Raw genomic sequence first — 13,270 nt, 5'->3', positions numbered from 1 at the left:
TTCCCCTGTTTCCTAGGGAGAGGACGGATTCCCCGGCTTCAAGGGCGACATGGGCATCAAGGGAGACAGGGTACGACACAAGATGCTATATTGTCAATGAATTCAACAGAAGGAGATTCTACCTTTTGGTCAGTCAATTTTGTGCTCCCATGTGGTTTAATTTGACAAAGTGTAGACGGACAGGTTCCTGAGACGTTCGCAAAACAGTAATTTGAGACAGGACATGGAGGAGGCGACCTTTATTAGCACTGACTGAACACATTGACCGCCTCCGTCCTCATGACCCAAACTTACTGTGTATGCCACAGAGGAATTGCTGATAACGCCCGTTATGTCCAAAGCAAGGTGTCGTCCTCACAGCAAAAACCACCAACACCAAGACCTGATTCCTTCCCCTAAAAAACACTTCCCAGTGACTTCTACTGATGAACCGATTTGCTTTGACCTAGGGAGACCGGTTTAAAATGTGCGCTCACCGTTATATTCACGTATTCCCTTCTTCTCGATTGCATTAGGGAATGAGGTTGTAAAACTGTAGAAAAACTGCAACAACAACAAAAAAAACAAAAAAAACCACACATAACTTGCCCTACCCCCTCACTTCAAACATCGAACCCCAAAAATCCTTAACAAGGCTGTATTCTGATGAACCAAAAAAAAAGAAAGGGGACCCGTCGGCAGTTTAAACCCCGTCAAGCTCGGGAAGACAGATGTGAAGCTACAGCCTGTCTTCTGCTGCGTACATAGCAAATCCTGATGAAAGCCGAGATTTTAAAGGCACCCACGCTCAAGAGGAGACGCCGAGCGTGGACCGGAATCTAAATACCCCCCCACACCTCCGTTTCCAAGCATGCCAAGCAAAGTGTGTGTGTGTGTGTGTGTGTGTGTGTGTGTGTGTGTGTGTGTGTGTGTGTGTGTGTGTGTGTGTGTGTGTGAGAGATTGTGCAAATTTAAAGTCTGCTGCTTGGGGTTAGCCCATGTAAGTCAAGGCTAGTTTGCGTGATGTCTTTTTATGTGGACTGGAGCCCTCTCTGCGTGTGTGTGTGCGCGTGTGTGCGCACGCGCGCGTGCATGCGTGCGTGTGTCTGTATGGTATATTTGTGCTTATGCATGCAGGCTTATCTGAATACCTTTCACACTCCAGCGGCTCGTCTGCGATGGACGAACGTCGGAAGGAGTTTGTAGCCTGTCGTTTAGCATCTGGTCTGCTAGTGCACATCTAGAAGGGAAAGCAACCCTTAGACAACCAGGCAATGACAGTGCCCTCACAACGTCTGTGCAGGACATGGTAAAACAGGATCAGCGCAAGTCAATTTGTTAGTCGCTGCACTCTTTGCGCTGTCAGTTGCACAGGTTTTGTAGAGGCACTTGTGTTCCCCTTTATATATTCCAATGGTGCTGCATCCGTCACATGGATGTGAAGATGATGATGTTGTAGAGATACTTAGATGTGGAATGGGTTTTCAAAGTCCACAGTCCCCCCCCCCTGCCCCTCTCCTGTAAAGTGACCTTGGGTTTTTTGAAAGGCGCTATATAAATTTAAGTTATTATTATTATTATTATTATTCACTGAATGATCGAGGGGCGGTTTTGCAGACCGGGCTTAATCGAAATCAGGACTAAAATAACAATAACCAAATTAATCCAGATATACCTTTCTGAGAGGTTGCTTCATTGAAGTCCTAGACAAAGGTAATGGAGGACTAGTCGGCTCCTTCTGTCTGGTCGTGGTGCTGCTCTTAGTCCAGGCTCTTAATCCATTTTCACTATTGTCAAGGTCGACCTGGAGGCCACATGCATTCATCTTCATTTTAACCTGCACCGGCTGGGTTTGATCTAAGACTCTGATCTTCCTCCTGGAAATCATGTATATATTTATTTTGTTTTACATTTTTTGAGCAGTTTTTTTTTGTTTTGTTTTTTAAGATAGAGAAACACACAGTAAATGACTGCAGGCTGGATTTGAGCCCAGGTTGCTGCAGGTGTTTTACCATATGGTACATGCACTTATCCAGTTGAGCCACCAAGACACCCGCAATTGGATTTTTTTAAGTCTGGGACCATTTTAAACCACGGCTGAGAAAGACTATTTCAGTTAGTCTATGTTAAAATTGTAATTGAATCTAAGTGTGATTTAGTCTAAGTGTCTGGTGTGTCCTGTATGGTGCTAATCTGGTTCCACATAACCGCCCCTTAGTGTTACTGTTGAGATGAAGGTGGGTCATTTCCATTAGTAATTCAACGTGTGAAATGAGACTGGTTGCGCATTGTGCCTCGCAGGGAGAACTTGGAGCCCTAGGACCCAGGGGAGAGGACGGCCCCGAGGGCCCCAAAGGACGCTCTGGCCTTCCCGGTGACTCCGGACCACTGGGTCCCAACGGTGAAAAGGTAGGCTCATACTGGCCATTCTGGGAGTGAAATAACTGGGAAATTATTTGATGTGTTCAGTGTTTCCATTATTAGTGTTGAATGTGGTTTTGATTACACTTGATTCATTCATAATTTGAGGAAAATTATACAGCACAACTAACTTGGGAAATTAGTATATGATTCTGTTTTCATCACTAAGAAATGTCCAGTGAATATAAAATACACCATAAATCCTTTCAATCAATTTCAAATGATTTCCCATGAACGAATGCCTGTACATTTAAATATGTATGTGCTTTTCACAGGGTAAACTGGGAGTTCCTGGACTGCCGGGTTACCCAGGAAGACAAGGACCAAAGGTAAGTCCTTGTAGTTTCACTGATTATTATATAGGACAGGCATTGATTGATATACATTTATTATCAATATGGGGTTTTAATAATTAAGGTATTGAATGTGTGAATGACAGCCTTTCTCTCTCTTACAGGGATCTCAGGGTTTCCAAGGTTTCCCTGGAGCCAACGGGGAAAAAGGAACCCGGGTATGTCAGTCAGATGTCTTAGTATTCTCCATTCTTCAAAGGGCTGGATTGCTAGTGGGCCGATCATTGGAGCCTTGCTGTTTAGCTCCACACGCAGAAATTTCCGACAGGGTTCTACAATAAAGACAATTGCCCTTGCCATTGCCGCTCACACTACAAATTTTAAGAGTAGCGAAAGTGTGTTTATCACTTTGTGCCACTTGGGCGACGTTTCATTTACTTGGTTTAAGGGGCGCCGGGGCCATTAGCTCACCTCCAAGAGTAATGGATTGTTTCTAAGAGCTTAAAAAGAGCTTTTTCATCGCTACAAAAACAAAAATGTTTGGGTTTTGCACCAAACCCAAAAACGCAAGAAGGAAGAGAGATCGCGGCATTCACAGTACATCCTTTTACAGCATTTAAAAGATTACATTTAATTGCGCTCGAAACTAATTAAAAATTACACCTTTTTTAATATCATCCCTTTTCTTAATATACAATTTGAAGGTGATTTAAGCTTAAAGGTTATTCTGTCCGTCTGCAGGGAACGGCAGGAAAAGCGGGACCCAGAGGACAGCGAGGACCGACCGTAAGTCCACCCAGCTGAATGGGTCTGGCTGAGGTTGCTAGGCAACAGTTGGACTCATCATCTCTCGTGCAAATTTCATGAAGGAGTGTATTGCGAACGCTGACATCAGTGGATTCATGAATTTCTTACATAGTTCTCGATAGTAAATGTTTTATCTCTGTGAAGGGACCACGCGGCGAGAGGGGACCCAGAGGACCCACCGGCAAAGCAGGACCAAAGGTGTGGCTCAATAACCGACCCAGATATTTTATTACAGTATATTATATTATATTATATTATATAACACCACAGTTAACCAACCCCCTTTAATTGGACACAGTATTTAACACATTTTAACCAATCTAATACTTTTTGTCATCACTTTAGGGTAACTCAGGAAGTGACGGTCCTCCAGGGCCACTTGGTGAGAGGGTATGTCACATCTATCATATCTACCATACACTGCATCTATAGCTTTTATCATGCATCTTTTTATTTTTGCCAAATGTACAATATATCTTAAAGCTATTATCATGTCATTTGATTTGAGTCAAAAGTACAATATTTCTATAATATATCGATTATCATTTATTACTTCATTTTAGTCAAATGTAATTTCATTTGAACCCCTAATTTGAAGTATTGTTATATAATAATAAAAATAAAAATACATTGTATTTGTGTAGTTATTTGAGAGGTACTCAAAGATGCTTTACACACATAAACAAAAATAAATCATATAGTGAAATGCAGCAATGCAATAAAACAAACAATGAATACAGAAAGATATTGATAAGAAGTCCATGTGTTATTTGTTTCAGGGCCTGCCAGGCCCCCAAGGACCAACTGGATTCCCAGGACCAAAAGGCCCGCCTGTGAGTACAAATTGAGCCTACATAGGACTTAAGGACATTACAGAGTTAAAAGTATCTACTGAATGTATATTTAGGATAAGAAATTGATTATATCTTTCCATCCCAGGGACCTGCTGGGAAAGATGGACTGCCCGGACACCCTGGACAGAGAGGAGAGACTGTGAGTAAAACCTGCTCCTGAATCAAATGTTTCTCAAAATGTCTTTTTAGAGCTCATCGTTTAATTTCCTGCCATGCCAAAAACGGTCCTAACGGTTCCTTTCATCCAAAGGGTTTCCAAGGCAAGACGGGCCCTCCCGGCCCCCCGGGCGTGGTCGGACCTCAGGTAAGGAATCCCGGCATTGCGCTCCTCAGATCGCTCTAGTTATCCCTCCTCATGCACAAAGGGCCGCGTGCATGGATCGTGGCTTCGCCGCTTGATTTGATTGCAGACCCTTTCTCTCTCTCAGTCGCTTCTATTGATTTGAGTTCCCCACGGCGCGCAGTTAAGAAAATACATTTTATAGAGCGTCGGCTAAACAAACAATCATTTGTATTCCTCTCCATACAACGCCAGTGCGAGTGAAAAACACCATTATCACCACCCTCGCCGCGGATGATATTGTTCGTAATTTGTTTTCAGAAGGCATTAGCAGTAACTGTTCGATTGATATAGGTAAGTATTAGGGGCCGTATCACAGTTCTTGTTTTTTTGTCGGTGTTTGGTGTGTTTGTGTGACCAATAAAGGCAGATTTACCATCGTACCTGTATGTGTCTCACGGGGGTTTACTGGCAAGCTTTTTCCTCTCTGATATTAGAAATGCGCTGTTCATGCATTATTCATTGAACAGCCATTTCCTCCCAGCCCTTTTTGTTAATGCTAATTGAGAGCAGTGATTATATGCAGTATGCAGCCTTGGTGACTAACTGGCCTCCCACACAGCACACGCTGATCCTTCCAATGCTCCGTTGTGGAACGCACTAACACATTCTCGGGCTCGTCACAATTTGTCCTTTTTAATGTCCTTGCCGTTGTCATTCTTTGTGTCTTTCAATCGGAACCATACTCCCTCCCCTCCTCCCCTTTCTGCAAGGTTTCGACTCAGGACTGTATTTTCCTTCACTGATGCTATTATCTCTGAATCTTAGGGACCGACCGGTGAGACCGGACCGATGGGAGATCGAGGCCACCCAGGACCCCCAGGCCCGCCTGGAGAGCAGGGTCTTCCCGGAGCCGCGGGAAAAGAAGGGGCCAAGGTTAGTGAAATGCATTTTCTTTTTAAATAACTTCACGTGATGTCATTTAGCAGACACATTTAACCAAAACAAGTGTAAATAAGTCAATTTTAAATATCCGTCAAGCCAAAAATGACAGTCATCATAAGCAGAGCCTTCAATAAGTGCAGGGAACATCAGCAGCATTTTCAGAGTAGAGTTAGATGGAGTTGTTTTGATATTGCTGCCTCTATTATTGTTACTTTCATTTTGTGGAATGAGGTTAGAGTCTTACCATTGCAAAGACTACTAGCTGCCTCAGATGATTAACATCGCTGCGTTTCTGCTCCCCAGGGCGACCCAGGCCCTTCTGGTCCATCTGGTAAGGACGGCCCCCCAGGTCCAAGAGGTTTCCCCGGAGAGAGAGGTCTGCCTGGGCCCATGGTGAGTGTTGCTCCCTGTACTCAGAGCTTCTATAGTACTCAATGACGACAAACGATAGTTTATGAATTTGAGTCAAATAAATAAAGAAATATGTCAATCGAAAATTGCTACTGTCAAATGCCCCCTTGTAAATGAAAAACCGAGTGAAACTTTTCATCTTCATCTCTTCATCTGTCATCTTTTGGATCCCAAAGTAAAGGCGGCATATGCCTCCTTCTTTGTAGCACAAAGCTCACGGATAGGTTTCCTTGATTTGCTCTGCAAGTTCGCACTCTTGGGGGAGCTTTCAAGCTCAAACCGAGGCCTGCTTAAATGTAGGGAGTCAGGGTTCAAGGAAAGAGTGTGTGCTTTTGCCGTGACAGATGTATTTTCTAAAGCCTTAATTCTCTCTCTCTCTCTCTCTTCCTCTCTCTCTCTCTCTCTGTCTCTCTCTCTCCCTCTCTCTCTGCAGGGGGCTCATGGCCTGAAAGGAAATGAAGGCCCGAACGGCCCACCTGGCCCTGCTGTGAGTACAAGATCCAAATATCTCCGCTTCCTCTCCCTGTTTTGTGGTATTTATTAAGTATTTAATCAGCATATTAATTATTATGCTTCCTCCTAAAGGGTTCTCCTGGTGAACGTGGTCCTGCTGGCCCAGCTGGGCCTACTGGTCTCACTGGACGTCCTGGTCATCAGGGACCCCCGGGGCCTGCTGGAGAGAAAGGTGGACCGGTAAGAAGATTTTTTTTTCCTCCCCTAGATATTTTCTAGCATATAGAGGGGAAATTATTTTGTAATAATAATAATTTCTCAAGAATACACGTGAACTGTTTCCTCTTTTCCTCTGTATCTGATATATTAATCATATTCTTAGTTGATGTCTCTGTAGATCTGATTTACAACTTCTATACACTGAACTACAGTGTATAATGTAGCCTGTAGACAGACACCTTTGCACCATTTTACTTTTTACTATTTTTATGACAAATCGTCAATACATTTAAAATAGATTTTATTGTTATATATTTTTATATTTTTTCATGCCCTTTTATACAGTAATATAGCATATATAGCAATAACATAATTTATATATTTTTCCTTTATATTCATTTTTTATTTTTATTATTTCGATTTTTATTTGTTTGTTTGTTTTCGTTTGTTTGTTTTCTTTTTTTCATTATATTGTAATATGTATTCCTTGATTGTCTTACCTTTGTTTTAAAGTTGAATTGTTAACATTGTTGTTGACTGAAAATGTGAATAGAATATACGTACAAAAATAAAAACAATACACCTCACAATTAAGTTAGTGCTGCACCAGTACTGATGCTATTATCTGATATCTGTATGAACACTATGTATATGATATATTGGTATCAGAGAATATCCCAATAAAATTGGATGCCAAGAGTCATAATATTCATTATGGATGTCAGGGGGTCTCCAATGCATAAAACATGGATTATTTGTCAGTTGTTATGTCCAGTTGACCTCAAACTAATGGTGTAAGTAATAGATTGTCTATATGTTTTCTGTATCGAGTATGCAGCATTAGAAGTTGGGTACCCTGAAGCAGAATTGACTATGACTGAGATGAAATTCCGATAATCACGCAATGCATTGTATGAAAATGTGTATTAGGGAGAGAAAGGCCCTCAAGGCCCGGCCGGTAGAGACGGAATTCAGGGCCCCGTGGGTCTGCCAGGACCAGGAGGACCTCCCGGACCCCCCGGAGAGGATGGTGACAAGGTAAGTGAACCGACCATCACCAAAATACTCCAACTAATTTAAATTAGAGGAATTGATTAAAACAAATCGTATGATTTGACTTACACACTGAAAATCAACTAAATTGCAGCAGACAAACAAAGGCCCTCGATCGGGAGCTCTCATCAGTGCTAAACTGGTCAATGTCCTATTCACTACACACTTAGTATGAGAGGATGTGGTGGATATGGAGGAAGGATTTCCTGAAGTAAAAAACAACTCACGCCACTTAAAAACCCTCCTAAACCACACATAAAGATCTTAAAATCAGATAAATCTCTTATAACCCGTAGCATGTGGAAGCGATGACGATACTGTAGAGTGTGAAGTACCCGGGAATATCACATAGCAGTCTTTCGTATCGTCTTTTTTTGCACCGCTAACACAGATCATGATTCAGAAAAGAAAAAGGAGCATATCACTAACACATACGTCGGACGATGTCGAAATTATATTTATCATCTTCGAGGCTGAGTAGATAAATCCCAATGTGTTAAATATGACGCTTCCGGTTCTGTGGAGTAGTCCAATATGTCGTATTCAGTGTCGAGTTTCTCTCCTCCGCCGCTTGGCTGTGATTTGATTGTGCGGGGGGGTGACGTCATCGGGTTTCACGTCAGAATCACAATCACAATCAGTGTATTCTGCCAGGTACATTTACATATTACAAGGAATTTATTTCTGGTGAGGTTTGATGCGTTTCACTACGGACCATTTAGCATGAAAAAAATAGCTTCACAGCTTTTAATATGTATTACAGTAGCTTGCTTATTGCCGTAAGTACAGTGTGCATTGTGATCATTTTTATTCTCTTTCCCAGGGAGAACTTGGAGAGCCGGGTCAGAAGGGAAGCAAGGGCGATAAAGGAGAGCATGTAAGTCATTTCTTCCATCATCTTAAACTTCCTATTTTTCAGAGATACACAATTTCATTTTTATATGTAGAATTGATAATCCTTGAAGTCTGTTAATTCATCAGTTTTGCCTCCACTACAGGGTCCACCTGGACCTACTGGACCCCAGGGCCCTGTCGGAGCTCCTGGACCTGCTGTAAGTGCTCCACCCAACCCAAAACCACATTGATTCACAAACATCCACCTCTGTCCTATTGGAGAAAATATTTATACAGTAAAGTTCTTTCTTCAGCCTCATTTGTAAAATACTTATTTCCTCCTCCTATGGCTGTGTTCAGGGTGCTGATGGAGAGCCTGGCCCCAGGGGACAGCAGGGTCTCTTTGGCCAGAAGGGAGATGAAGGATCCAGAGGGTTCCCAGGACCTCCAGGCCCCGTTGGGCTCCAGGTTAGTCCTCTGAACAATGCATGATCAAGAATCAAGATGATTGACACATATTTTGACACATGATGACACAGTGTTATTCAGTAATTGTATTTGAATTTATTTTATTTCTTTTTAGGGCTTGCCCGGTCCCCCAGGCGAGAAGGGCGAAACTGGAGATGTTGGCCAGATGGTAAGAACATCATAAAGAATGATAACGCAATGCAACGAATGGATTAATATGATGCTGACATAAGGTTATACAAGATAAATCTGTATTTTCTGTTCACATAGGGCCCGCCAGGACCACCTGGCCCCAGAGGCCCTTCAGGACCTCCAGGAGCGGATGGCCCTCAGGGACCTCCGGGTGGTATCGGAAACCCTGGATCCGTGGGAGAAAAAGTGAGGATCTCGCATTTTCAAACATTATTCTTCTGCTCAGACATTGGAGCGTTGAAGAGCAGAACGTGTTTAGTTTATAAAACCCTCACCACATTCATGTGTTAGTTTGAATCTTTTGGAAGACTTTTGGAAGAGGCAGGTTTGGTACATCCGGAGTGTTCTGGAGTTGTCGGTTCTAGTCGATGATGCTGTGTATTGTGACTGCTTCCCCCTCACAAAGCGTTTGTAGGCATTAATATTAAATCCGCTGAGCCATATGATTCCATTTAAATGGTGCAGGATCATTTCTTGTGATGTGGAGTAGCAAGCAAACACATTCTGGTGGGCGTCTCATCTTTCTTACCCCGGATGGATGGATGGATGGATGGATGGATGGATGGATGGATGGATGGGCAGATGGATGGATGGACGGACGAATGGTCGGACTGATGGATGGATAGATGGATAGATAGATGGATAGATAGATGGACGGATGGATGCTGGTCACCCCAGGGCTCCAGGACTCGGGATGCTGAGATGCTGAATGCATTGTTAAAGGTTGCTCTGATGAAATTATCCCACGCTGCTTATTTGTTTGTTAGCCGTGTCATTATGAGCCTTTGTTGCCAGTAGCCGCTGAGGAAGAGCCGCCGCTGGTGTGATGCCATTTTTCTGGTCCGGTTGATGAAATCACCTTTACTCCTTGAACATGTCTCCAACGGTGGACTGTCCAAACTGTAAATAAACAATGTTCTCCTTGGTCTAATGCTGCTCTTTCATTGTCTGGCCTAGGCTGCTGGCATACAATTGACCTAAGGCCCTTTTCCGATAATAGCTCCCTTATATAATACCGATGAGAGGCTTGAAGTACCCTGCCAGCAGTGTCTCTGCTGGCAGGGTACTTCACCAGCTGTCTCATTTGGTAATGAACAAGGATCAAACCCATGTGTAGTGTTCTCAGATAGACAACACAACATACCAAGCTGCTTAAGCTCCTCTCAATGCAAGATTAGTTATGCTTTTAAGATGTACCCACTGTTTTAAGTGGCAAATATGTTCGGGAAGGAAGCCAGTTGCTAATTGAGATGACTGGTAGAGATCTACATTGCAGAACTGCTTGTGATTCTGGAGAGACACTGGGAAGCGGTTGTTGAAGCACAGCTGAGCTAGCCAGCTGGTTCCTGGCTGGCCTTGAGAAAGCCTTTTGTTTTTTGATATGTTCCCGTGTCCCAGACAAGATATGGGATAATATTTCCTCTGGGAAAAGGGAGGGGCGGTCACGTTGTTATATCCCAGGTGTAAGTAGGACAGGGCGCCCGTGACAGTGAGAAATGACGGCGCCTGGGGTACAGGCAGGTCAACCGTTCCGCCGTCCAATAAAACAGGGAAAAGTAGAGAAAATTTATGTGCAGGGTAGCAGGAACCCTGAGGTCAGCGCCTGTTCCAGCCGCCCTATCCGACTACCCTTGATGGATTGAAGTCTATTGTGTCATCCATTTCTATCCCCAATTGGGTGTCCAAGGGCACTGGGACATTGTGGGAATTGTGAGTTTCTCTTTCGGCACCGTGCAGGTACGACAAGCTGTCTTTTCTGAAGCAGAATATGTCACTCATATTTCACATACTGTTCTCTCTCTAGGGTGACGCTGGTGAGACAGGAGAACCAGGTCTTCAGGGAGAAGTCGGTGGACCAGTGAGTGTTAAATGCAATTAAAACCAAACACGTCATAGGGTATATCCTGAATATGCATATACAGTATATATATATATGGATAGTCCTATAAAGGACCTACAGTATAAACTTATAAAACTACACACACAGTTAAATATATATATTCAGTATCTGAGAATTCATTTACTCTTGTATTTATTTGTATTGCTTTTATTATTTGTATCAAAAATTTTTGAATTTGACGATCTGACGCACTCATTCATTATCACAGGGTCCAAGAGGAGAGCGAGGAGAGAAGGGAGAGTCTGGTCCTGCTGGTGCTGCCGGACCTCCTGGACCCAAGGGCCCCCCTGGAGATGACGGACCAAAAGGCAGTCCTGTGAGTTTATCTTAATCAATGTTCAAGTGATATCAGTCAGTTTCACCTTTGAATGCTAACTATTATCATCATTCTTTCGCACCCTAATGTTGTTTCCTTTATTCCAAGGGTCCAAGCGGTTTCCCTGGTGATCCTGGACCTCCCGGAGAACCTGGTCCAGCTGTAAGTAAATACAGTGCCATTGGCTAATACCGTTGTGACCTAGTTTGTTGCCATGTAAATGTATTTTCATTAATAGCCTCATAGTATTTGAATGACTAACCTTCTTCTAGCAGTAAAAACAGTGTTCTACTCTATTAGAAATGCTAATAAAAAATACCAGATCATTCCCAATTATATATTTCCAAGTGATCTGTGCCACCCTACTTAACTTAAGCAGTTCCTGAAAATGAAATGTCCGTAGAAAAATCTCTAAACTCAGTTTAGAGGATGATCTATCAAGGATGATAAAAATTATACAATTTCATTAAAAAAGAAATTCAACCAGGGAGACAAACTTTAAATTAAATATCGCTGAAATGTTTAAAGTTTTGCTGAGAAACTGAATAAACTAAGCACAGGGATTACACTAGATATTTCATCTCTAAAATATTTGAATGCGGTGCACGGACAACATCAGTGTTCTTTTGATTCTTCGTGCAGGGCTTGGATGGTCCCGCGGGTGACAAGGGAGATGACGGAGAGGCCGGTCAGCCTGTGAGTGCTGCATACCTTTTATCAGTCTAAAGAATGTCTCCTGAAATGTTACGTTCATCATTTATCATAAAAATGTTGACTTTGTGCAGGGTTCGCCTGGACCCACCGGAGAATCAGGTCCCTCTGGTCCCCCGGGAAAGAGAGTAAGTGTTAAGATTTTAAGTTTTCCAGCATTCAATTCTGCAAGATTAACAACCAAATATTTTGTGTCTATGTGCTGATCTCTATAATAATGCCTCTTTCCCAAAACAGGGACCTCTTGGAGTAACAGGACCTGAAGGAAGGCAAGGGGAAAAGGGAGCCAAGGTAAGAAATGCTTAGACCTCCTTTGAAACATTCTACGGACTGCCTCTGTTGATCTCAATTTTACTTAAATGTTAAAAAACTCAAACTAATTTGTGTGTGTGCCCATCTGGCTTGATAGGGCGAGTCAGGTTTGGAAGGTCCCCAAGGAAAGACAGGTCCCGTTGGACCTCAGGGATCACCTGGCAAGCCCGGCTCTGAAGGCCTGAGGGGTATCCCTGGTCCAGTCGTAAGTTACTCGACATAATATCGTGCCCCTTGCCTATAAAAATGTAGACCAATGATTCTGTTATTTTTAGGAACTTGTGCTTTTTTGTCCTTGTGCAATACAAGGCAACACATGGCTAATTGCTTTGTCTTTACAGGGAGAGCAAGGTTTCCCTGGCTCCCCAGGTCCTGATGGACCTCCAGGACCCATGGTAAGTAGAACTAATACCAGCTGCCATAAGGACAGAACCAGGCCAATCAATCACACTCTTCTTCAGCCCAATTTGACTGTTCGCCTTTCCACAGGGTCCTCCAGGATTGCCTGGTTTGAAGGGAGATTCTGGTATCAAAGGAGAGAAAGTGAGACACTTTGGTTATTGCTCATCTGTATCCCCTTTGATGGGCTCTTTGCGTCCAAGCTGCATAAATACATAACGACCAGTAATGCCATTTATGCTGTTTATGGTGTTATTATGGCTATTTATGGTGCTATTTAAAAATCAGTAAATGGCTGTTGTTTGCACCTGGCCATAAAATCACTACGCTAATGATTCTAGATGGATATGGCATTGTGCTAATGTGCCTGGTGGCGTTTTCACTGTTGTATTGATAATTTGTGTTGCTCTTTGCTTCCCTCAG

At 43.0% G+C, this 13,270-nt stretch overlaps 1 protein-coding gene across 2 annotated transcripts in view; it reads left to right on the top strand.

The window, feature by feature from the left end:
- The window catches only part of col5a1 (procollagen, type V, alpha 1), a 66,051-nt gene that overhangs the window by 43,752 nt on the left and 9,029 nt on the right, over positions 1-13,270 (top strand). For both annotated transcript variants that reach the window (XM_080017777.1, XM_080017776.1), the window contains exons 29-57: positions 17-70; positions 2,281-2,388; positions 2,676-2,729; positions 2,858-2,911; positions 3,435-3,479; positions 3,645-3,698; positions 3,846-3,890; positions 4,280-4,333; positions 4,440-4,493; positions 4,605-4,658; positions 5,463-5,570; positions 5,883-5,972; positions 6,424-6,477; positions 6,576-6,683; positions 7,593-7,700; positions 8,539-8,592; positions 8,714-8,767; positions 8,910-9,017; positions 9,133-9,186; positions 9,288-9,395; positions 11,014-11,067; positions 11,318-11,425; positions 11,534-11,587; positions 12,068-12,121; positions 12,211-12,264; positions 12,374-12,427; positions 12,546-12,653; positions 12,790-12,843; positions 12,938-12,991. In XM_080017777.1, coding sequence (XP_079873903.1) covers positions 17-70; positions 2,281-2,388; positions 2,676-2,729; positions 2,858-2,911; positions 3,435-3,479; positions 3,645-3,698; positions 3,846-3,890; positions 4,280-4,333; positions 4,440-4,493; positions 4,605-4,658; positions 5,463-5,570; positions 5,883-5,972; positions 6,424-6,477; positions 6,576-6,683; positions 7,593-7,700; positions 8,539-8,592; positions 8,714-8,767; positions 8,910-9,017; positions 9,133-9,186; positions 9,288-9,395; positions 11,014-11,067; positions 11,318-11,425; positions 11,534-11,587; positions 12,068-12,121; positions 12,211-12,264; positions 12,374-12,427; positions 12,546-12,653; positions 12,790-12,843; positions 12,938-12,991 — 2,016 coding nt within the window. The remainder of the gene's footprint in view (positions 1-16; positions 71-2,280; positions 2,389-2,675; positions 2,730-2,857; positions 2,912-3,434; positions 3,480-3,644; positions 3,699-3,845; positions 3,891-4,279; positions 4,334-4,439; positions 4,494-4,604; positions 4,659-5,462; positions 5,571-5,882; positions 5,973-6,423; positions 6,478-6,575; positions 6,684-7,592; positions 7,701-8,538; positions 8,593-8,713; positions 8,768-8,909; positions 9,018-9,132; positions 9,187-9,287; positions 9,396-11,013; positions 11,068-11,317; positions 11,426-11,533; positions 11,588-12,067; positions 12,122-12,210; positions 12,265-12,373; positions 12,428-12,545; positions 12,654-12,789; positions 12,844-12,937; positions 12,992-13,270) is intronic.

This window comes from Zeus faber (genome assembly GCF_960531495.2).
Source record: "Zeus faber genome assembly, chromosome: 17".
NCBI lineage: Eukaryota > Metazoa > Chordata > Actinopteri > Zeiformes > Zeidae > Zeus > Zeus faber.
The sequence above is the reverse complement of the archived record's forward strand: the minus strand, read 5'-3'. Positions and strand labels throughout refer to the sequence as shown.